This window comes from Sciurus vulgaris (genome assembly GCF_902686455.1).
Source record: "Sciurus vulgaris genome assembly, chromosome: 17".
Lineage (NCBI taxonomy): Eukaryota > Metazoa > Chordata > Mammalia > Rodentia > Sciuridae > Sciurus > Sciurus vulgaris.
Window position 1 is genome coordinate 33898856 of NC_136478.1, and position 24152 is coordinate 33923007.

The 24152-nt window shown below is 42.2% G+C and overlaps 1 protein-coding gene across 2 annotated transcripts in view; it reads right to left on the reverse strand.

Moving 5' to 3' along the window:
* HEATR3 (HEAT repeat containing 3) overlaps positions 1 to 22163 on the reverse strand; it is a 33476-nt gene extending 11313 nt beyond the window's left edge. Inside the window, exons 1-12 of one of the 2 annotated variants that reach the window (XM_079118351.1) lie at positions 20795 to 22157; positions 20508 to 20680; positions 18513 to 18600; positions 16316 to 16428; positions 14282 to 14391; positions 11932 to 12072; positions 10421 to 10698; positions 6424 to 6514; positions 6162 to 6319; positions 5615 to 5697; positions 5147 to 5283; positions 437 to 525 (exon numbers count right to left, since the gene is read on the reverse strand). In XM_079118351.1, the coding sequence (XP_078974477.1) occupies positions 437 to 525; positions 5147 to 5283; positions 5615 to 5697; positions 6162 to 6319; positions 6424 to 6514; positions 10421 to 10698; positions 11932 to 12072; positions 14282 to 14391; positions 16316 to 16428; positions 18513 to 18600; positions 20508 to 20680; positions 20795 to 20932 (1599 nt within the window). In that variant the 5' untranslated portion in view covers positions 20933 to 22157. Of the gene's footprint in view, positions 1 to 436; positions 526 to 5146; positions 5284 to 5614; positions 5698 to 6161; positions 6320 to 6423; positions 6515 to 10420; positions 10699 to 11931; positions 12073 to 14281; positions 14392 to 16315; positions 16429 to 18512; positions 18601 to 20507; positions 20681 to 20794 lie in introns of both variants that reach the window. The other variant, XM_079118352.1, reaches the window with a different exon arrangement.
* Positions 22164 to 24152: the final 1989 nt, after the last annotated feature.

Below are 24152 nucleotides of genomic sequence, written 5' to 3' on the forward strand. Positions count from 1 at the left end.
AAAAAAAAGCCAACAGTATTCAGATAAAAGATTTACAACATATATATGCAATAAGAACTTGTATCAATAAAAAAGCACCTGTGTGTGTTGCTCACAGAAGGGAGAGTTTCACTTTCTATTTCAAGCATTTCTGTTTTCTTTTTACAAAGACCATGCATTCCTATTATAATAGAAGTAAGCATTTTTTAAAATATTAATTTTACCTCCACCCACAATACAGAATCTTTTCAAGTTTCACATAAAATAGCTTAAAACTTTAAAAAAAAAATTTTTAGATGTAGATAGACACAATCCCTTTATTTTGTTTATTTATTTTCATGTTTATTTATTTATTTTCATGTGGTGCTGAGGATCAAACCCAGAGCCTCACATGTGCTAGGCAAGTGCTCTACCACTGAGCCACTATTGCGGCCCCCAAAAAACTTAAAACTCTTACCTGAGGAATGTTCTTGGAGGCCATTGTTTGCAAAAGGGCCCGTAAGGCACCGCTTATGGCTTCTAGAAAGTCAGCATGTTTAGCAAAATCTAAAACACAAAGATAAAATGTTATGTCTTCTCTTTCTCCAAGAAGCAGGTTCAAAACAGAGCATGTTAAATATTCATCTACTATGATTAATACAAATATTCTTGGTATTTAAGCCCCGATCTACAGTGTGCACCAAATCTGAACAATGACCGTAGAAAGTCACAACAAGGGTGTTTCCCACAGACAGTCCTCGACTGTGGGCTGGGGGTTTCATGTGACCCACATTCCGGCATGTGATGAGCCTGGGCCGGTGCTGGGCATGCCTGCGGTACAGTCGCGTCCTGAACCACAGTGCTTCCTTGTCCAATGCGCCCACCGCGGAGAGAACTGCTGTTCGGGCAGGGCCCGGTCGCCCTGCCTACCTGGACGTCACAGACCCAGCTCCCCCTTCCCATTCTTGCTCCTCCTTACCACTCTTTTCTAACTGTCCCTTCTTCCCATGCAGGATAAACCCAAGAGCAGTCACACAGAACTGTGCCAAGACAGTCAAAGCAGGGCCACTGAGGGTTGCCCACGTAAGCTGGCTCCCTGGCCTCTTTGGTGGGAAGAGAAAGCAATTTACTTGGTGTTGTAGACTGTACTTTCCAAAAATGGCCACAGCAGTATTTCCAGTTCTGCATGATCTTCTGGAACCTTGCCACTTCCAATAAAGATGTGGAGCTATGTCTCCGCTCTCTGAATCTGGGTGGGACTCTGTGACTTCTCGACAAATGACAGGCTAGGGCGTAAAAGCAAATCGACGCACGTGTGCCAGATGGAAGTCATTTGCTTTTATGACCTTTTTCTCCTTCAACTCTAGCCCGTGGAGCTGGGCCATCATGTTGTGAAGAAGCCTGGGTCACATGAAGGGGTCACTTGTGGGTGTCCTGCCTGACAGTTCCAGCACCAATTTTCAGATGAGTGAACAAAACTTCAGATGACACTGGCCCTGAGCCCTCAAGGTTTCCAGCAGAGGTCCTGGATTAGCATTTCTCAACCTCAGTACTACTGATACTCCGGGCAGGATCATTAATGCTCCGTCACAGAGGTACAGGGGTCTCCTGTGCATTGCAGGAAGCTTACCACATCCCTTGACTACACAGTTCAGATGCCACCAGCAACTTCCAAGCTGTTAACAATCCAAAATACCTCCAGACATTGCCAATGCAATGTCCCTGTAGATGGGGACGCAAAATTGTCTCTGTTGAGAAACACTGCTTTAGACACCGTAGAGACAAACAATGCCCACTGTACCCTGTCTAAATCAGTGACTGAGAGAAACTATGAAATAACAGTTGGTCATTTGATTTTTTGAGGCAGGATCTCACTGTGTTGTCCATGCTGGTCTTGAACTCGTGGGCCACCACACCCAGCTTGATTATTGTTGTTTTAAGTCACAGCATTTTGGGGTAATCTATTCTGCAGCAATAGAAACTCTGGCTTTCCATCCTGTGGTGCCCAGGACCTATCCCAGTTCTGATCCCCTTTTAGGTTGCCTGGGTGAGAGACAAAGAGATGGCTTCCCACTAATTTTTTCTTTTGCAGGGGTACTGGAGATTGAACCAAGGGGCACTCTGCCACTGAGCTATCTCCAGCCTATTTTATTTTTTATTTTGAGACAGCGTTTTACTAAGTTGCTTAGGACCTTCTAAGTTGTGGAGGCTGTCCTCGAACTTGCAATCCTCTTGCCTCAGCCTCCCAAGTCACTGGGATTACACGTGAGCACCACCATGCTTGGCTCCTTGCCACAAATTTTAATGAAAGCTTATTGTATTTATTGGTTCTTTCATTTTCAGATACATATTATGCACCAAAGTAGAGGATTTCCTGTAATTATCACAGGACACAGAACAGGACAGCATTAGGACCAGACAAGTCTGGGACGAAGTCCTGCCTGATAGTATGTGACACCGGTCACTTCACTTTGGTCTCAGCTCACATGTTACTCCTCCGAGAGGCCTCCTGCACTTGCTTAATGCAGCCCATCACACCACTCTGCTGTTCATTTTTTCTTTATAGCTGAAATGACATTAAACATTATGCCAGAACGCAAGCTCCACAAACAAGTGCCACTGCCTAACTATTCATAACAATGTTATTTGTTCGTTCGTTTGTTTTGGGCACCAGGGATTGCATCCAGGGGTGCTCAACAACTGAGCCATATTCCCAGTCCTTTTTAATATTTTTATTAGAAAAAGGGTCTCACTGAATTGCTTAGTGCTCACTAAGCTGCTGAGGCTGGCCTTGAACTTGTGATCTTCCTGCCTCAGCCTCCTGAGCTGCTGGGATCACAGGCATGTGCAACTGCACCCAGTTCCATTATTATTTTTGAGCCATCTCTTAACTCCATTTCTCTGCATACCAATGTTAAGAGATACAAAAGCCACAGACAAGATACAAGGATAGACCCTAAGCAATGTGGACAGTCCAGAGACATTTTAATGGCAATCTATCCCTAGCAACAACCTTCCCCCTGTTTGCAGTCCAAACCCTTTCATCCATGGGAAGTCAATTAAGATAACAAATCACTGGAAATAACGGAGCCCACATCATTAGATAGAGAGCTTTTCAAAACTACTGCGGTGATAGTGACCTGCAGGAGGTGATTTCTATAAAAATAACATCATAGCTCTCAGGAAACATTAAAATGTTCTTAACCTAGCAGCACAATACATTTCTGAACCGATTTTTAAAAAATGATTATGTCAAGAATAGCCACGAAACTGGAATTAATTTAAGACCAAAGTGCTTATTTATATTTTCCCACAATTCAGAAACATTCCCTTCCCCAGGACTCAGCTTGGTGTGGTTTTCCTGTGATCTCTGCAGTAATAAATGTACAGCCCCAGTGAGAGCAAGCAGCCAGACCAGCCAGGAGAAACCCATCCAAGTGCTCCTGTACGGCTGAGGCGGAGAATAGGTACATTTACTTCACATGAAATAAACTCCTCCTGCTGGCTGGGGATGGGATTGTGGCACCTCTGTTGGACTGAGAAATGGCCTGAAGGCAAGAGATGGGCAGCTTGTAGATCTGGGGTTGGGCAGGGCTTAGGAGCAGGAAAAGTCTTGGGTACATACTGGTCACCTGAGGCCCTGCTGTGGACTTCCCTGTTCAGCCCTGGCCCTGCCTCAGACCATGGGAATGGGTGGTTGGTTGAGGACACCAGCAGGACAGGTTCCCCCTTCCTACCCCACAGGACATGTTGCTGGACTGCTGGGCGCAGAATGCCAGCAAAGGCCAGTGGAAGTTTCTCCCACGGCATGCAAGGTTTCTATGAAGGTTGGGAGAGAAATACGAAGCTACAGTCATTGCTGGGACTGCTCAGGCTGACGAGGGCCCTCTCCACTCTGCAGTCGGATTGTTTGAGCTCCTACAGCTTAATGTGATCAAATTAAAACGTGACTCTACTATAATAAACTATGAAAATATGTTAAAAGAACATGTATCAAAGCCTGTACAGGCAGGTCATTTAAAAAAACCAGTCGGGTGTGGTGGCGCACGCCTGTAATCCCAATGACTGGTGAGACTGAGGCCGGAGGATCACAAATTCAAAGTTAGCATCAGCAACTTAGCGACCCTGTCCCAAAATAAAAAGATAAAAAGGGCTGGGGACGTGGCTCAGTGGGTGTCCATGGGTTCAATTCTCAGTATCAAAAAACAAACAAAACAATAAGGGAGTCATCACAGAATGTGTCCTGGTCTGAAGGGCTACCCAATTCATTATTGGATCAGTTAAACTCTGTTAAATTAAAAAAAAAAAAAAAAAGTTAGGCTAAGGATTTTTCTCAGTGGTAGAGTGCTTGCCCAGCACATGCAAGGCATGTACCACCAAAAAAACCCCAGAAAGGTTTACTGTGGCATGTTATCCTGTCTAGGTTTCTGAGTACAAAGGAAAGTAATCCATTATCAGAGACCTGTTATTTAAAAGGTTCAACTCCTACTCTGCAAAAATGTCTGATGAAAGATACATATTAGATAAAGCTAGTGTAGAACTATGTATGATTTCATACCATTTCCCACCCCTTTCCTTTCCAAGTCTATCAGATCTCCAGAGAATCTCTCTGGAAAAAATGTAAGAAACTGGTGACTTGATTCTGGGAGAGGAACTGGCTGGGACACAGGAGTGATGCTGTCCACTTTACATCCACTAATAATTTTTGAATTTTTTTCTATATATAGTACGTATACTACCCAATCAAAATTAAATTCTTATAATTAAGGGAAAAAAAAGCAAAGGATAGAGAATTAACAAAATTTCTTAACGAGGACCTGACGTTATTTATGATTTCAGCCTTAATTGTTCTGATTGGATGCAAACAATTTTAATAAGAAAGAAAAACATACCCCGCACACCTGCTGGCACACCTTGTTTTTTTTTTTTTTGTGTGTGGTGCCGGGGATTGAACCTAGGGCCTTGTGCTTGCAAAGCAAGCAATCTACCAACTGAGCTATCTCCCAGCCCTGGCACACCTTGTTTTGACTCCGTACCACTGGCGACCATAAATACACAAGGGCTAGTGACTGGAAAGGTTTCTGCAGGATTGATGATAAACAACACGCGATCACAAAGTCCACGTGTCTGCCCCTTAACACTCCTGCTCTCTCCCGGTAGTCTTTCCCATAAATTCCTAAATATTTACCTGGCTGAGAAAAAAGTAGTTGTGACAGGTGCTGTGCGAGTGTCTGAAGGGCCGGGGGTCCTCCTAGGTGGTCCACGTCCAGGAGGGACACCAGACTCTGAAGACACATGAGGGCTCTGCACTGTATAGTGTTCATTCTAAAAAGGAAGAGAAACAATGCTGTCTCTTTAAAATGTATCCATCAGAGTTCAGTGTTAACTTAACCTAAGCTTCAGGGTCTGACTGGGACTATCTGCAAGTATAAGAGGGTCTGTAGGCAGGTCGCAAAGAATTGTAAGGTAGATTGTTAATCTGCCAATCAAAATGCTCATGCACAAAGTGTTCTGACATGCACCTCCTTTCCTGAGCCATAAGGAACTTCTGGGTCTTGGGAGGAGTTAGCATTTTTTTCTTTTTTTAGCGTTTTTCACTTAATGTTTCAACATTTTACATAATGACCAACAATTTTGAAAATAGAAAAGTTCTTACTTTCTAATCAAAGGTTTCCAAGTAGGGTTCCTAGAACATATGTCAACTGCAACACTGTTTGGAAAGGCAGTTTTCTCAAAAACCTAGGTTTGAAAAAGGCAGTAGGGCAAAGGTCAGAAAGTAGTCATCTTCCACACGATTTCTTTTTTGTTTTTAGAGTATCTTTGATTTTTTTGAATTTTTGAATTTTATTTGTTCTAATTAGTTGTACATGACAGTAGAATGCATTTATACATTTTGATAGATCACATATAAATAGAATGTCATCTCCTATTCTTCTGACTGTACATGTTGCAGGATCACATTGGTCATGCAGTCACACACGCACAAGGTAATAATGTCTGTTTCACATGAAATGTTTATAAAATGTCTACCTATAACTTCAAGTGAAATGCTCAGGTGTGATCAAGGCCTATTTCCGGCCTGTTGGTTCTGTTTTATGACCCAAATGGTACCATCACCTGCAAGCTAGTCCTGCGTGCTTGTTTCACACACAGATGAAGAGCTGCCCATGCTCTGTCACAAACCTAGAATGAAAGTAGATCACCTTCTTTGGGATGAGACAGTTGGTGAGAGCGGTGTGAGTCTCGTGGGAGAGGCAGAGTGGGGACAGCAGCTGCCCACCACACTCACTGAGGGAATTCTCCATGAACACGTCGCTCTCATCACTGCTGGAAAGCTCTTCCCACTCATCGTCAGAGGGATCTAGGAAGAGTGCAAGCCACACATAGTTGGGAAGCTAAAGGAAATCCCCACGGAAGCTGCCCTCAGCCCGGGGGGGAAGGTCTACACGTAAATCAGGAGCAAACCTTCAGTGCAGCACATGTTGACAACAACTTCCAGGGCCGTCTGCTGAGCTGTCAGCACTGCTATGGTTTCTCTCAGCTCCTTGTCAGTGGGCTTAAAAAAAAAAGGGGGGGCGGGCGGCGGCAAATTATTTTGGCATGAATTTTCTTAGCTAAAGCCTGCTAGAAGATTTTTGCACTTGGAATGGAGCATATGGGGGTGGGGTAGGTAGAGGAAAAGCTATGAAGTGCACACAGTACAAATAAGCATTATAATTCCTCTTGGCACAGTCAAGCATGCCGCTGTTAACTGGGATTCCATCTATCTGCATGGTTATTCTCTAAAGCGTTGCTTAGTGAGCTGGAGAGAACAGATAGGTATTCAGGAATTTTGAACTAAATTCACCCTGAAACTTAATCTAATGTGTTAAGAAGTCAAACATACTAAGATTAAAACAAAAGTTCATTTCAGACACCAGGCACTTAAACACAGCAAACCAGCTTTAAGACACTGACTTCTTGAAAGACTGCATTAATAAACACTGCTAACAAGTCCTTATATGACAAACAGCTTGGCTAAGGAGCACACAGGCTTGCTTCCTGGCTATTTTTGGAAGATGAAAATAAATGTTCCTTTAAGATTGAAAAAAGAGGAGGACACTTTTCTCTGAAAATAAATGGCATCAATTTAACTTCACCAATCAATACTTCTTAAAATGAGTATTTAAATTTATATATTTATGACCTAAATTCTTAAATCACCAATGGAAAAGTGAAATAGACACAATGATATTCCAAAAGACCACAGTCCCTAAAAACAGTGTATATTTCATGTCTAAATGTTTCCAAATTTCTTCAGTGGTGTGATCATCATCTTCATGACTGTATAACCTTCCATTAAATGGATGCACTGTGATTCACTAAGCAGTTCGCTAGTACCAAATATTTCAGATTACAATAGCTCCTCATATTCTCAGTTCTACCTCTGAAGATTTAACCAAATTTGTCCTTCCTTCATTCCTTCCCTCTCTCTATCTCTCTCTCTCTCTCTCTCTCTCTCTCTCTCTCTCTCTCTCTCTCTCTCTCTCTCTCTCTCTCTCTGATAGATTCTCGCTATGCTACCCGGTCTCCACTGATCCTCTTGCCTCAGTCTTCTAAGTAGCTGGGACTACAGGCACATGACGTTGTGCCTGCCTAACCAACTTTGGATCAAAATTATTTGGGGAAAAACTGTACTCTACTGAACATGTACAGACTTTTCCCTTGTCATTATTCCCTAAACAATAGAACATAAAAATTATTTACGCAGCACTGAATGGTACAAGGAATCTAGGGGATTATTTAAAGCATATGGGAGGATATGCGTAGGTTGTGTGCTATTACACCATTTTATAACAGAACTTGAGCACTGGAGGATTTTGAAATCCAAGCAGGGCCCTGAAACCGATCCCCTGTGGATGTGGATGGCCAAATGTACTTTGATATCATGATTCCTCAGATGTACTAGGCCCAAGGGTAAAAACACATTGATAAGTCCTATCACACCATCCCATTTTGCTTTCCAGAATGCTCCCATTCATTTAAAACCTCACTAACAACATCTTTGTCCAAGAATTTAACTGCACTTTGAACTATGTTCATTTAAAGAAAGGGAGGGGGTCAGGCAGAGTGGCACACACCTATAATTCCAGTTACTCAGGAGGCTGAGGCAGGAGGCTGAGGCAGGAGGACTGCAAGTTTGAGGACAACCTAGGCCACTTAGTGAGACCTTGTCTCAAAATAAATTTTTAAAAAAAGGTCTGGGGATGTAGCTCAGTAATGAGTGCTTTTCTGGCACCTGCAAGTCCCCAAATTCAATCCCTAACACCACATGCACACACATTCCATGCATTCCATTTATTACTACTAACGATGCATATAAAAATCCTTCCTCTTTGCTTTATGTGTGTGATACTCAACTCAACAAACCTTTATCAGAGTAGACTCAAGCTAAATAAACTTGTTGTTGTTCTTATGCACTTAAAATGCCTGAAGATCAGGCTTAGAAGAAAATTCAGTTCCACTTTATGTAACTGCTGCTCAGAACATTTCTCTGCTTCTTATTGTTATCAAGCTGACACAAAGAATCAATCGAGACGAAATGTTATGACATCTGAGATTTGCTTCCAAGTAACCACAGAGAAAGGAGAGAGTGAGTGGGAAACAGACAAAAGGAAACAGACTACAACAGGATACATGATAACTGTGGGAGTGGAGAGGGGGTACCCTACTTTTGCACGTGTTAAATAAGAACAACTTAAGTTAAACTGCATTTAAATGATGTGATTAAGGGTGTTAATTTCAAAACACTCCACAGCAGAAGCCACTAGGCAGTGTGAAGGACCAAAGCGGACTCCAACTCTGTATTCCTGGCACGTGTGAGCGTGATGCTAGCACCCCACTGGCACTCCAACATTGGCTGACTACGGTCAGCATGTTAATCAACCAGGCCACTCAGGTGGGTTAAGACTTTAAAAAGCAAGGTTTGCTACAAGTAAACACTGCACTTTAGCACAAAACTTTTTTTTGGTGAACCCAGGACCTTGAACATGGGAAGCATGCTCTCTAGTCTATTAAAAAAAAAAAAAGTACTTAAAAAAATAAATGCTCACAGGCTGGGGTTGTGGCTCAGTGGTAGAGTGCTTGCCTCACATGTGTGAGGGACTGGGCTTGATTCTCAGTACCATGTATAAATAAATGAAAAAAATAAAGGTCCATCAACAACTAAAAATATGTATAAAAAAAATTTTTTTTAAATGCTCTATGTAACAGTATTTACTCCCCTAAGGAGTCCCTGGGAAGCCAGGCTGGAGACGGACAGAAGCACACCAGAATGCCATCCTCCCACTCCCTGCCAGGGGCCTTGGCCAGGCTGCTTCTTATCCTGCCTTCTAAGAAAGCACTCTGTCCCCAAAGCCTTCTCAGCAGCCTCCTCCTCTGCTCTCCAGTCAGGGATGAGCTGAATGTGCCACAGCTACAGAAACCGCTCCATGGAAATCTAGGCCTGGTCCTGTCACCGTTCTCGGCACAGCCTCACAACCACGGATGTGCGCATCTGTCTTCTGACAGGGAGCAGAGGTCCCTGAAGACAGGAACCCTGTCTTCACCATCCATCATCACACATTAGGAGCACAGCACATGAGCACCTGCATGAATAAAGCTCGATCCTCTGTCCTCCCGGCCATTTTCTTTCCTCCTCTGGGTAAATGTTCTCCCAAAGTCTGCTGAAGGTCTGTCCTGGCTGAAATGATTCCTGAACCCCAGACTTGCCCTCCATGTGACATCACGCCCACCAGTACAGGCACACCACAGTCATCTGACCTTCGCTCAGGAGTGGGTAAAGATTTAACTTGTCACTCTGCTAAGGCTAAACACTTACACAAGAAAGACTGGAATGCAAGGGACAAACTGAGCAAAGAACAAATTCCTTTAATTTGAAGACAGTCTGGAAGACAACACAGAACCAAAGCAAGAGAGACAAGATTTAGGAAGACGACTTTTTTTTTTGTACTGGGGATTGAACCCAGGGGCCCCTGAACTCTGAGTCATATCCCAGTCCCTTTTTACTTTTTCTTTTGAGACAGGACCTAACTAAGCTGCTTTGGGCCTCATTAAGGTGCTGCAGCTAGCCTTGAACTTGCAATCCCCAGACCTCTGCCTACCAAGTAACTAGGATTATAGGTGTGCACCACTGGGCCCAGTGACAACTGAGTTATTTCTGAAGCATTCCAAAAGGATTGGTGTGTCTCACCCGAGACTTTTCTCCAATATACAAATTTCATTTTAGACAAAAGATTTTTTACCTCTTTGGGAGAGACTTCCAAGGTTCTAATGAGAATCAATGGGAAAATATAACTAATTTTTACTGAAATTCACTTTCTATAGTTCATTCTGCTATAGCATTTTCTCTATAAAGCTAAGGATACCTGTTGAAAGGAAACAGCCATATTAATCCATGTTTTGGAGCATCAATCTGACTTACTGGAAGTAAATCGGAAACGAAATTTTTCCTTCTGACTTTTCTTTTATGAGGAATTTCTTCCATTTCATCATCTTCAATCAAATCATCACCATTAACATTCTTTAATATCTCTTCGGTCTCTGCAGCAGTTTTTAATCTTTGAGTTTCAGCCTCCTTCATCTGAATAACTATTTCACCAGCATCCATTTCCAAAACTTCGGATAAGATCTTTAGTGTGGCGTTTATGATTTCTGCCTGACTCTTGGATGGAATGATGTCCTTCAGGTTCCAGATTGTGCCTGGGAAGAAGTGAGCACAGGGATGAAGGCAGCTGTGAAATCTTACAGTAAGCCCAGTGTCTGGTTCTTTGGCTGGTTCTTTAGGCTCCGGTGTCATTTCAAAATGTCTTGACCCCAGGCCCTTTGTTCAGCTGTTATTAACTTCAAAAGGTACCCCACAGAGGCGGCACACTTTGTCACACCCCTTCGCAATCACTTCCTGTCTTGGCACCAAGACCTTTCTCTAATACAGACCTATCGAGTTTCTTTTAAAATGAAAACATGAGTTGCCTTGTTTTCTTTCACCTTAACCTAGGTTGCTCTGCTCGGAAGCTCTATTCCAAGAGTGAATGGAATGCACAATGATTCCAAGATCTCATACACCAACTAGAGAGCACTTTCCTGGCATTTTGCTTATCAAAACAGAACAGGAGCTACCATTGAGTAGGCAGATGAATGTTTTTAAAAAGTGACTGCAGAGGAACACGAGGCAGAAGAATTGCAAGTTGGAGGCCAGCCTCGGCAACTTAGCAAGACCCTGCCCTCAAAATAAAAATTAAAAGGGGGCCTGGGGCCATGGCTTAGCAGTAGAGTGCTTGCCTAGCACCTGTGAAGCACTGGGTTCAATCCTCAGCACCATATATAAATAAAATAAAGGTATGTACCCACCAACAAAAAAATATTTTAAAAAATAATAATAATGTAATAAAATAAAAAGGGTTGGGGATGTAGTTAATTTCCAGAACTGGGGAAAAAAACTTAAAAACCCACAACAAAACCTCTCAAGATAAAATGACATCTGCAAACCCAAAGGGCAAGAGGAAGCACATACAAAGTTGTATGAAATACATTCATACCACACAGACCATCGGTCAGTTCTTATTTTTATATTTCGAGATATTGGGATGAAAAGGGCTGGGGAGGAAGAACTCATGAAAAAATAAGTGGCTGTGTCTTGGATATCTAGAGTCAATCTCTGAACTCATAGGTAAGTAAGAGGAGGTCTTGACGACAGCATGTCTCTATCAGACAACAACAGTTTGTTACAATCGAAACACATCTATTCTAAAAGACTTCATAACTATGGGCAACTACCTGAGTTAAGGGTCTCCACTTAAACTTATAATTTCAGAACAGACATAAGCACAGAAAACCCCGATGTGGTGAAATGAAGATAAGACTGAACTTTGGTTCCCACCTCTATTTATTAAAAGTGACCAGAAAAGCACACTGTCTCATTTGGCTAAAGGTTACCTGCTATCAAAGTCTTTAATAGAGCGTATTCCATGGAACTGACAGGACAGAGCATTGCCGATTCCAGCACCTGCAACCCTGCAGCACTGAAAGATTTCAGGAGCTCTGGGTTATCTTCAGTCACTGTCTGCAAGCAGTGTGCTAGAAGACAAAAATCCAATACTTAAAAACAAGTGAAATATGGTCAGGATTAATTTAAACAGTATAACTCATCAAAAAGGTGCATCTTGAAATACTGAGACATACTTTTATTAAATAAAATTTAAAATGCTCCTAAATGTGGCAAATGTCTAATTATTATAAATGTTTCTAATGATTTAACATCAATTTATGTACTTATCATGGCCCAGTAGCAGACAGCTATGGACCAAAGGCCAATCTATGGACCAAACTCTTGTAGCTCTGCAGCTGAGAACAAGCCTTAGATTTTGGGAAACTCTGGCTTCCTTTCAATTCATCATGACCTTAAAAGCTAAGGTGATTTCTAGTGAAATGATAGTTCTTTAAGGGAAAAAGTCATTTTTCATAAAAATATGAGCAAATTAAGAGATGGGTAAAACATGAATTGATGTATATTTCACTTAGCACTTCTTCTCTGGCGTTAAAACAACAATGGATTACAACTTGCATATTACAGAAAATTAACTGAAAATATAGTAATTGGGATTGCGTGAAAGTTTGGACAAAAGTACTCCCTGAAGCACAAGAGGTAGCAAGCTCAAATTTCATTTCTTTGAGATATTTTATTCCCTATAAATCATTATTCCCACATCTAAGAATTCCCAAGTAATTGTGCCCATTCAAAGTAATCAAAACAGTTACTATGACTGTGATCTGATTTGGTTCTCAAAATACATTTGCATACAAATCCACGTATATATATACATATGATTACATCCAAATGTATTTTTCTTGTCATTATGAGACCAATTATGTTCACTTTAGCAACAAGGCAAGGTAAGCCATGACTGTACCATAATACAAGTTCAAAAGAAGCTATATTAATATACAGGATGGGATCTTATAAGTTCACCTTATTATATGTAAGCCTTGTTTAACTTTCAAAACAAAAGTAAGGACATTTTTTTGAACAATCATGAACCTAGGTAAATACAGAAAGAAAACACTATAATAAAATACAAAGTAACTTTACTCCAACCCATTCAAAAAAGCTCACTAGGAAAAGAATTAAACAAACAAAAACTCTACAAGAGTAAAGATACATAAATAGCTTTTCTTTCAAAACCTATAAACTAATTTTCCTAAAATTCTCTTATAATAAAAACCATCCTGAGATTAAGTTGTAGATTTCCTAAAAAAAAGTTTTAAACTGTTTTTGAAATCCTCACTTATAAAACTACCTCTGTAAGATTCCATTTTGAGAAATTGATTTCTAAAATTTTTCCAGCAGTATTTATTATACTCTTTCCCTCCTTTTCTTTTTTCTTAGAGCGAGGCATGGTGGTACATGCCTATAATCCAGTGATTTAGGAGGCTGAGATAGGAGGATTGAAAGTCCAAGGTTAGCCTCAACAATTTAGCAATGACCCAAGCAACAAAGTGAGACCCTGGCATAAAAACTAAAAAGGGTTGGGATGTAGCTCAGTGGTAAAGTACCTCTGGGTTCAATTTCCAGTGTTTAAAAAAAAAAAGGTACCCATTAGAGCCAGGAGAAGCAGAGGCAAGGGGAATCCATTCCTTGCCAGGAGAAAAGCAGAGTTCAATAAAAGGACAGCTAAACACCTGCAAAGCTCTTCATCAGCTCTCTCTCAGCTCTCACCCAGAATTCTGAATAGCTGCCCAACCTCTAGTTTCAGCCTCCTTCCCCTGTTGGGCCAAGGGTCCCTGATGGCTCTAGTCTAACACAGAGAAGGTGGGGGAACTGAGGCAGTTGAAGTTGCTGGATAAGCTCACTCACTTCTTTTCCTCTGTCTCTCAAAAAAAGTGCTGGTTATCAATTTTCTGCCTGGAGTGTGAGACAGGGCTCCATACATTTAACTAAGTTTAGGTGCCAATTAACTTTGGATCAAAGGCCTGGAAGTTGTGGGTTACCATTTTTCATAACTGGAGATAAAACTTCAAAATTTAATAAAGGCTTCTAAGCAATAACAGTCACAAACCACACATATTCACATAATTACCTTCGTTCCTTTCAGAGCAAAAGGCAGAATTATGAGTGAGTAAAGGATTAATGACAGATTTTAAAAGATTCAGAGAAATTCCTCTGCTACACATTTAGATACAATGAGACAAAAATTGCTTCTATAGAATAAGCATGCTATGTCTGAATACAAATTTTTGAATAAGGCTACACACATACTTAATAAATCATCACCTTTTCTTCACTTACCTACTGAAATAGCCAGGTCAACATTGGTGGAAAACCTACTTAAATACTTTAATACAATCTCCAAACACCCTTCTTTGTTGAATATAGATACTGCTCTACTACTGCATTCACTAAATTGAAGGGGGAAAAAAAAGTTTTACTATTCACATTTTAACATTATGAAATCAACCACAGAAACCCACACACAGAAAAACAGAACCAAGGAGCTGGAGTCAAAATCCACCACTTTGATAGATGGAAGTAACAAATACCCATTAATATTTACTGCCCATGAGAACTAGCCATCTAGTTTATTTCCATCATGGTGGGACCTTTTAGTCAATCTCTTGACCATGGCAGTTTCCTTATAGAAGTTTAGACTGGAGGAGCTCTTAGAAATCATTTAATTCAACTCTTCATTTTACAGATGAGAAAACCCAGGGTCTAAAAGGTAAAGAGATCTATCTGAAGATAGTGGCGGAGGCAGGCCCAGTACCTAGGTTCCCTGGGTCCAGCCTGCTATTCTTTCCACTCCAGCACAATAAAAAGAAGTTCGAGTAAGGACAAAAGGCTTCTTTTCACATAGAAAACCCAGATTTAAAAGAAATTTATATTTTATCCATTTCTTGCAAAATTATAATTTCATCAAGTGGAATTTGCAATCTGCAAGAGATAAATACTCTAATAAATAATTACATTTGAAATTATACTACCTTTTAATAAAAGAATCAGAGAGCTATCGATCTGACTAATGAACATACATACTAAATACAGGGTAAACAGAGTTGATTATAATAATCTTACCCATTTCCTCCATACGTACCACATACACACATGACACACTGATAGAGCCAACAGAGTTGACTGCATTATTACATTAAATCTGTTCTCCAAGGAAAAACATGTTCTGTCTGTCTTATTTACCTCCCTCCCTCTAATTATTGTGGCACTGAAGTCAAGTGAGGAAAACAAGGCATACGTGAGTAAAGATAATGTGAAATATAATCTGTGAAACAAAAATATTAACAGCTATGTTAATTCGAATGTAATTATTTATGAGAGTAATTATCTCTATTGCAAAATGATAAAGACAGGGCACATAGGTGTTCGAGAAAGAGAAATCACTTTGGAGATATATTCAGGTTCTTTTCTAAGAAATTCTTAAAAAACATTTCCATGTCAATGATTGACAGGGGTTGGAGGTATACCTCCCGGGTACTGTGCATACTTAGCATGCTCAAGGTCCTGGGTCAGTTCCCAGCATCAATCAATCATTAAGCTATCTGGTGCACAGAAAAAGAACCTCCATCAAGTCTGCTCAAATGCCATTTTTTCACATCTGACCACCCAGTATTTCTGTTGGGGTGCACTGGACAGTTTACAATGAAATCACAGGCCGAGCTCAGACTGCTGTGTAGTTAGCTTTTCAGGATCCGACTTATGTTGTATTCTAAGAAACACCCATGTCTTTCTGAAAATAAGGAACTATGGTAGAAACCTGCTATATTTATGGACATTAAAAAGTGGAGAAAAAAGTAAATCAGGTTATGTTTGTAGCCATTTCCATTCCTAGCAGCAGGTCCACTCACTAAAATCACGGAATGGAAAGTGGCCTTCTTCCTACTGGGGTCAAGGGACTCTTCTTGGGTATATACTTCACGCTCAAATGACCACTGCCAGGGAAGAGGAGTCAAGCACCAAAGTTGTGGCCCTCCTCTCATTCCTGACACCAAAGCAGGTAGGCACTGGGGTGACACTTTCAGGCATGAGCTTACGGAGAGGAGGAATATCGGGTTCTAATGGTGATGATTCCTCTTATTTTAGTCAGTAGCAGCAACTGGAGGGAAGAGATATAAAATGAAAAATGGTGCACTGAAGCTATGAGGAAAAGGCGGGCAGGAGGGCTATCTCAGGTCACTGATACTGCCTCCTACCACGCACCAACATCCTGGATTTACTGGCCTATCCAGGGGAGCACAGGGTCCTGCAGTTTAACAGAACGAGCAGCAGCCGAGCAGCCTTATAGCAGGAGGCCACACTTGAAAAGCACCTTACCATATATTCCACAGTACGTTCACAGCCTCATTGGCTATGTTCTCAATAGCACTGCTCCTCTGATCTTTTTTCTCCTGTGGAGACACCTCATTTGAATCCAGTCCAGCACTACACTGCAACCAAATATCATGATTAGCACCCTGGTTCAAAAGAATAATTAAACAAAAAAGCTAATGATAGTGAAGAAACACAAAAATGAAACATCAGAAATTACAGTGGTTAACAAGCCTATCAAGTTTTCAGAAGTACTACCCTTCCCATAACCTTGCATCCCTTTGGCAAGAAATACAGATAAGAGGTTCTTAAATTATTACACAAACTGGGTAAACAAAGCATTTCACATTTTAAAATGCAAGTACAAACCAAGATAAAGTATTTTAGCTAATGTGAAAAAACAGTAAGAAAGACAAAGAAATGTTAAGAGCTAACATCTACAGAGCGCCTCCTGACACACCATTCTAAGCACTTGACATATTTAGTCCTTTAATCCCAGTGAACCCACAGGTGGCCGAACCATCATGCCTGATCTCATCAGATGACTAGGAAACTGCGGCCTGGGAGGCTGCTGAAGGTGCAGCCTCGCATGCGGTGAAGCCACCTGCAGCGCAGGCCTTCAGTCCCCAGAGCCGGCACTCTTCACCACTCTGCAGGACTGCCCCTCTGGAACCACAGTTTATGACAAGAGCGTTTCAATCTAGGTCTTCTTTATCACTCACATATTTGGGTCAGATAATCTTTGTTGTGAAAGGACTGCCCGTGTTGAAGGAGGGTCAGCAACATCCCTTACTCCCAAACTGTGACAATCAGAAATGTCTCCAGAAATTGCTGAATGTCCCCTGTGGAGCAAAATCACCCCCAATCGAGTATCACTGATCTAACAGAATAGTATTGATGTCCGGCATCAAAACTGGATATCTTTTAAGTAGCCTTAAATGAAAGTCACCAATCAATAGAGAATAGTGGGCTGGGGATGTAGCTCAGTGGTAGAGCACTTGTCTAGTAGGCACAAGGCTCTGGGCGAGTGAGAGAGAGCATGTGAGCATGTGGGTGCTCATGAGTGGACACTCCTTAACCACCAAACTATATCATGTGGTAAGAATGGTGTGACGTTACGCATAAGAATTCAACATGATCTTCACAAATTCATAAGGCCTATGTCCTGGTTGTCATCTATAAGATGAGGATAATAATACCTGCCTGTTATGGTTTGGAATTAGGTGTGTCCCCAAAACTTTTGTGTTAATGCGGGAATATTCAGGGTTAAATGACTGGATTATGAAAGCTATAAGCTAATCAGTCTATCCTAACTTGAATGGACTGAGCAGTCACTATAGGCATGATGTTCTGGCCCAGAACAACAAAGTCAGCTGACCCTGGACTGAATCTCTAAACCAAGAGCCAAAATCAACTTTTCTTCCTCTAAGATGTTCTTGTCAGGTACTTTGGCCACAACAACAAAAAGCTGACTAATATTCTACGGCAGGCTGGGGGTATAGTTTACTAGCAGGGCACTTGCCTAGCATGCACTGGCCCTGGGTTTGATACCCAGCACTGCAAGAAAAAATAAAAATCCTATCTCATAGGAATTGCTACAAGGATTAAATTAAATATGCATAATATAAAAACAATACCTGGTGAATAAATAAGCAATCAACAAATAGTAATTATTTTCATTGTACGAAGTTTAAAGTCTAAAGGATGGTGTCTGCATAGTTTCTTTCTTTCTTTTTTTTTTTTGGTATCGGGGATTGAACTCAGGGGCCTTTGCCCACTGAACTACATCCCCAGCCCTATTTTATATTTTATTTAAAGACAGGGTCTCACTGAGTTGCTTAGCGCCTCACTTTTGCTGAGGCTGGCTTTGAATTTGTGATCCTCCTGCCTCAGCCTCCCAAGCCACTGGGATTACAGGCATGTGCCACCATGCCTGGCTCGAGTCTGCATAGTTTTAGGAAGGTCTATTCCAACTATCATATAAATATAAGGAAGTGGGGTCAAAATAAGAGAGATTGAGATCAATGACGAGAGTGGCTCAGTGTTGCTAGGAAAATGTAATTTCTGTAGGATGTTTTAAGGCAAGACAAAGAACACCGAAGTACTAAAAAACAAAGCAAAACAAAACAAAAAGTTCATCTAAGCATGCCTTCAGAAAGCTATGTCTGGAAGCTGCCATCTGGGTACCTTAAGAACTGCATACCTCTTTTAGCAGTGCCACCAGAGGAGTCATGACGTCCTTAGTTACCATGTCATCACAAACTTCAAAGCCGCCACAAGCACTGAGATTTCTACATAAGAAGTTTAAGACATATTTTACTTTCAGATCACAAGCTACACAATACTATTAAGCTCTCAAACTTATTTCTATCTTTAATTATACCTATGTTTTGTCAAAGGAAATCTTTATTATTTCTGTCATATGCTGAAAAACCAATCCACAGATTTCTACCTGTCCTGGTCCTTATTCTATTACATGTAAACCAACGACTTTGCTATTTCATAATTTAGCAGAGGTAGCACACACATGCTTGGCTAAAGGAAAGGGAGAAGGAGAAGACTTTTCCTATTTAATGTGAATATATCACATCTTGTATGAAGGGACCACTTCTTGGAATCAAGACTGTGAGAGTGGCTGGCGGGGGTGGCTTAGTGGTAGAATATTTACTTGTCACATGTGATGCTCTGGGTTCCATCCCCAGCACTGCCAAAAATAGACCACAAGGATAGCAAGGACAGGTGAGGCCACTGGGAAAGACATAGTCTGAAGTAGCCCTGACTAATTTTAATTGAGAAAACACGTCTGCCTTCTGAATGCACAGCTCTGTATTAGCTCTAAAAACATGGAGACAAGCCAAAAGATGCCCCCAAAATCTTCCACGTGCTCCCAGTTTGTATTAGGGGGAATGGTAGGGCTTTCCACACGCCACTTTCTCCCCAGAGGTAGAAGGATGTTCAAGCATCCTCTATCAAGTGGTCCATCCCCACTCATCCTTCAATCTCACCTCAAACATCATTGGCTCAGGATCTTCTTCCCTGAACTACTAGTTATATCTTCTCAAAGCATCTTCTGTACTTACTATTGGCTAGAACTGCATACTTAACTGCATACGTAACTGGTTTGGTTAATGCTTGTCTCCCTCAACAGACATTAAGATTCATTAAGGACAGAAATTAATGTCTGTCTTCCTCATTACCCCATGCCCAGACCCTAGCCAGTGCCTGGCACATAGGCATGTGATACAAAATTGCTATGTCAGTGATGGAAACATAAATAATACACACACAACCAGAGGAGAGGTAAGAGCAACAAATAATTACTTCTCCTCTTGCCCCCTCTATAGTCCATTCTCTACACAGTCACCAAAGGTAAATCAGACCATGTCACTCCCCTGCTTAGAGTTAAGTCCTTCACTCCACCATTTCCAACACCTTATTCATCTCTCCCACCCCAGCTCCTACAATTCCCCACTCCTACTCTACTCAGCCCCACTAACCTTTCTGCTCTTTAACCACATCAGTCAAGCCGTGTGCTGCCTCACTTTGCTGTTGCTGTTCCTCCCATGGGGAATATTCTTTCCCATATTTTCTCATGCCTAGCTCTCTCATTCTTCAGGTCTCAGTTCACAAATGTCATCTAGAAAGCACCCAACTTAAACTTCCCACCCCCAAATCATCACTCTCTTGTTTTTGCAGAGCACTTCTATCCAGTATTATCTGTTTATGGTTTTGCTAGTTTTCTCTCCCCATTAACATAGCTTCTGCAAAGATAGGATCTTGGCTGTCATGCTCAACATCCTGCCTGCACTTAGACCAATTCGTAGCACAAACTGGAAGAGGTCATCCAACCGAGGGATTCTATTGGGGGGGGGGGGGGGCGGGTTTCAAGGAGAGGGGGAAATGTGCGCCAGGTTTGAAGGCAAGGAGCCTGGACAGGTGACTGCGGCAGGTGAAGCAGCCAACGGACAGATGTAATGCGGGGGTCCTGGGGTCCTCCGAAGTCTGGAGCCTGGGTTCACATTCCCATATTTCCTGCCACTGTGAGACCTGGGGCAAGTTTTTCGTTTCCCAAGCGCCCTGAGGATGAATCGAGGACAGTGCGTGCCAGGTATACAGAAAACGCTGGCTGACCGCTGCGACAGCCCAGGCCCAGAGGACAGTAGCGGTGGGCACCACCCCGGACCCTCTACCGGCTCACCTCAGCGCACCGGCCGCTGTCTCCCTGACAGCCAGGCTGGGGTCCAGCAGCAGCGGCCCGAGCCGGCGCACAGCATCGCGGCGAGCGAGATCCGGGAGCACCGGCTGCTGCTGCACGAGCCGGGCCAGCCCCGCGCAGGCGCACTCGCGAACCTCGGCGGTCGGGTGCTGGAGCTGCGGGACAAGAGCAAGGTGTCATGGGGTGCAGTGCGCACGCGCGCCCGAGCTCTGCGCCGAAGCTCGATGCCCAGTACCCTTGCCCCGGGTCTGGCTGTGCTTTCGCCTCACCTTTTCCAGCAGTTCTGCCGCCGGTCCGTCGTCATCTTCCTCTCCAGTCCCGTTCTCTGCTGCTGCCGCCTCGGCCTGACAGTTGCCCGTAGGGGAAAACTGAGGTCGCTTGAAGCGTTTCGTCCGGCTCTTTCCCATGGCGACTCACGCTGTGGGGACAGACCGAGAACGGAAGGCCACAGCAGGATATGGGGGCTGCCGAGCTCGTGATAAGGCCTCGTCGCTGAGGGGGACTCGTGTGTCTGCTTAGCTGGGCCGGGAGACGGTCCGAGCACACATGGAGAAGGAGTGCGCATGCGTGCGTCGCGTTGGCGGCGAGGAGGGGGCTGGCACGGGGATTGCGCAGGCGTGGAAGAGAGCGTGGGCGGGCCAGCCCTGGCAGGAGGCGGAGTCCTGTGCATTTGCCTGAGAATTTTAACACGGTCCCCGCCTCCATCCAATAAATGCATAGTTTTTAAGTCAGCTCTGTCTGGAAGAGAAAAGTTCCATCTCGCGTAATCCTGTCCTCTAGGAGTTGACTGTCTACCAAAGGAAATAAACGTTAATTTCTATAACATATTTCAGAAAATAATTCCAGAGGTGCAGTTCCCATACAGAAACTCAGGTCTATCAAAGATCCACTTTAGATATAAGGAAACTTTGGAGCTACCAATACATGTTAGTAGGTGTTTTCCCCTTAGCTCTCTCTCTTACCTGGCTACAGGTTCTCCTGCATCTCCCTAGTTCAAACTACTGTCTCCAATTATCTTGAACACAAGGGGTATTGGTCTCTCCTCTTCCACCCTGCCCATCCGCCATCCACACAGTAACTTTTGTGACATTTTAAAAATATCCTTCCGCCTTTCTTGTTATTTTCACTCCCTTGCTTAAAATCTTTCAACGGCTTCCCTTTCTCTTACGACAATGATCGAAATCGTAGCTGAGCTGCAGGTTCTCACCCCCGCCTCCTGCTTCATCTCCATTTCTGTACCTACTCTGTAGGGCTTCTCTACCGGGCCTCAGTACTTTGCGCAATCCCCAACCCCACCCCACGAACTAGGGAACACAGGGTCACTTCTTCACAGGCAGCTCTGATTTTGTAGTCAGGGACAGGTCTCTCTTGAGACAGTTCATACCTTGTTCTTTTGCTACAAAGCACAGGTCAAGATTACACTTATGATATATAGTTTCTTTGTGTAGTTATTAGCTTAACAGTTACGATTACTAGCTTAACACCAACCTCCTCTAAGGACAAGATGGACAGTGCCACTCATCACTGTATTTCCAACAGTAGCTCAGGGCCTGGCACAAAATTGGCATGCAACTTCTTTAATGAATGGAGACTACATAAATCAGGAAAGTGTAAGGCAATCTAATCTAGATGGAGTGAAATGATAAGAATTTTGATGAGATAAAACCAGATTCTTCCTATTTCTCTGTGGGGATAAGCAAGAAAAAAATGGTTCAGAAACTTTAACTGGTGCCTGGTATCGTGGTGCACCTGGGTAATCAAAGCTACTTGGAAGGCTGAGGCAGAAGGATGGCAAGTTCAAAGCCAGCTTAGTGAGACCCTGTATTAAAATAAAAAATAAAAAGGGCTATGATGTGGCTCAGTAGTAGAGCGCTCCTGGCTGGGTTTAATCCTCAGGATTGGGGGAAAGCTAAATACTCTCCTAGACTTCTGTTTCTCTCCCTTCACATGTTTGTGATGTAACCTTAGAACATCCTCTGAACATTTCCTAGAAACTTCTGACAGTCCCTTTTGTGGCTGTACAATCCAGGGGGCCATAGCACCCTGCTACATCAGGCCAAGGCCTCATCTCCAGCCTGGGGAGCCTCCTCAGTCTTCCCAAAACACATTTGGACCATTCTCTTCCTAAGCTTGGGGAACTGGGGAGCTCCCTCTGACACTGACCATTTCCACTTTCCTAGTATACAGTCTCACATCTATTTATAGTTGGAAGGACTTATAGTGGGAGGGAAGGCAGATACAAACAAAAAAGATGTCTGTGCCAGGCCCAGGCCTGTTGTCCTCACCTTCCCTGCTGTTCCACTCTCTGAGATTACGGGTATACATCATCATGTCCAGCCTTAAAGGAGATTTAAAAAGAAAAATCTTATTATTGACCTGTGTATTTTCTGGGTTTTCTAGAATGAGCAGATGGCATTTACATAATTTTTAAAACCATGTAATAGATTTTTAAAGAAAATATAATGCTTGCCTGCTCTACACATTCCCCTGCCTTTCCTATTACCCACATCTCACCCATGATCAGTCAGCTTGTGGTGCTCACAAGACTCTGCTATAAAATGTAGGGCTCCTCCCATGATTTCTGGGTCTAGAATCAGCATTTGGTACTTTTTTGTTAATGTCAATGACATTAAATCAGATATGGTCGGGTATCGTCTTCAAATTAGCTGTACCACAAGAGTTCCACGAGATAAAATCTACAATCTTACATTTGTAGAGTTATTATAAAATTCTACCCCCAATTTTTTTTTTTTTTTTTTTTTTTGAGACAGTGTCTTTGCTACATTGTCCAGGTTGGCCTTGAACTTGCCAGCTTTGGATCTCAGACTTCCGAGTTGCTGGGATTACAGGTGTGCACCAAAGTTTATTTTCTTTGCTTCTGGGGGACAGTGTTTTCTTCCTATTTGCAGATTTTTATTGCCCCTGCTCAATCCTAATAAACCCACTCAGTTGAGGTAGTCCTAGCTAGCTCTTCAATGAAAAACTAGAACCTTCCCATCTTGTTTTATAACAAGACTTGATATACCAGCCTTGGTTAGCTAAGGAAGATTACTGTATTTCAGTATTTGCTTTACTTATTTTTACTGTTCAATGGGCTAATAGTACTTTAGGTTTTTGTTTTGTTTTTGGTGCTAGGCATTGAACCCAGGACCTCCTGCACACTAAACGTGAGCTCTTCTCCTGAGCTGCACTCCCATCCCTTCATTTCAATTTTTTATAAATAACTATAAGAAATTATATGTTTCTGTTTTTGCATAACCTCCTATGACAGATCAATACCAGGCTCTGTCAAATTTTCAATTAATAACAAAGGTAAGGAGTTTTAAGTGACTATGCATCTCAAATAGTACAAAACTTTACGAATTGAATACCTATGAAATCTGTATCAAATGTGTTAAAACTAGCAAAGTTAAGTAACTTCTAAAGGATCAATTGCTGATGTCACATTATACTTGCTAAAGAAATACATAACCTCTCTATAAAAATTTCAGACTTAAATTGCTGTTTTACTCATTTAACCAATAATAGAAGTGACAAAAATACACCAGTTCTTGATGTAACCTTTCAAGTCTTTATTTTATACCAACAGGTTAAATTTTTCTTCAAACAGAGTACTAATATTTTAAA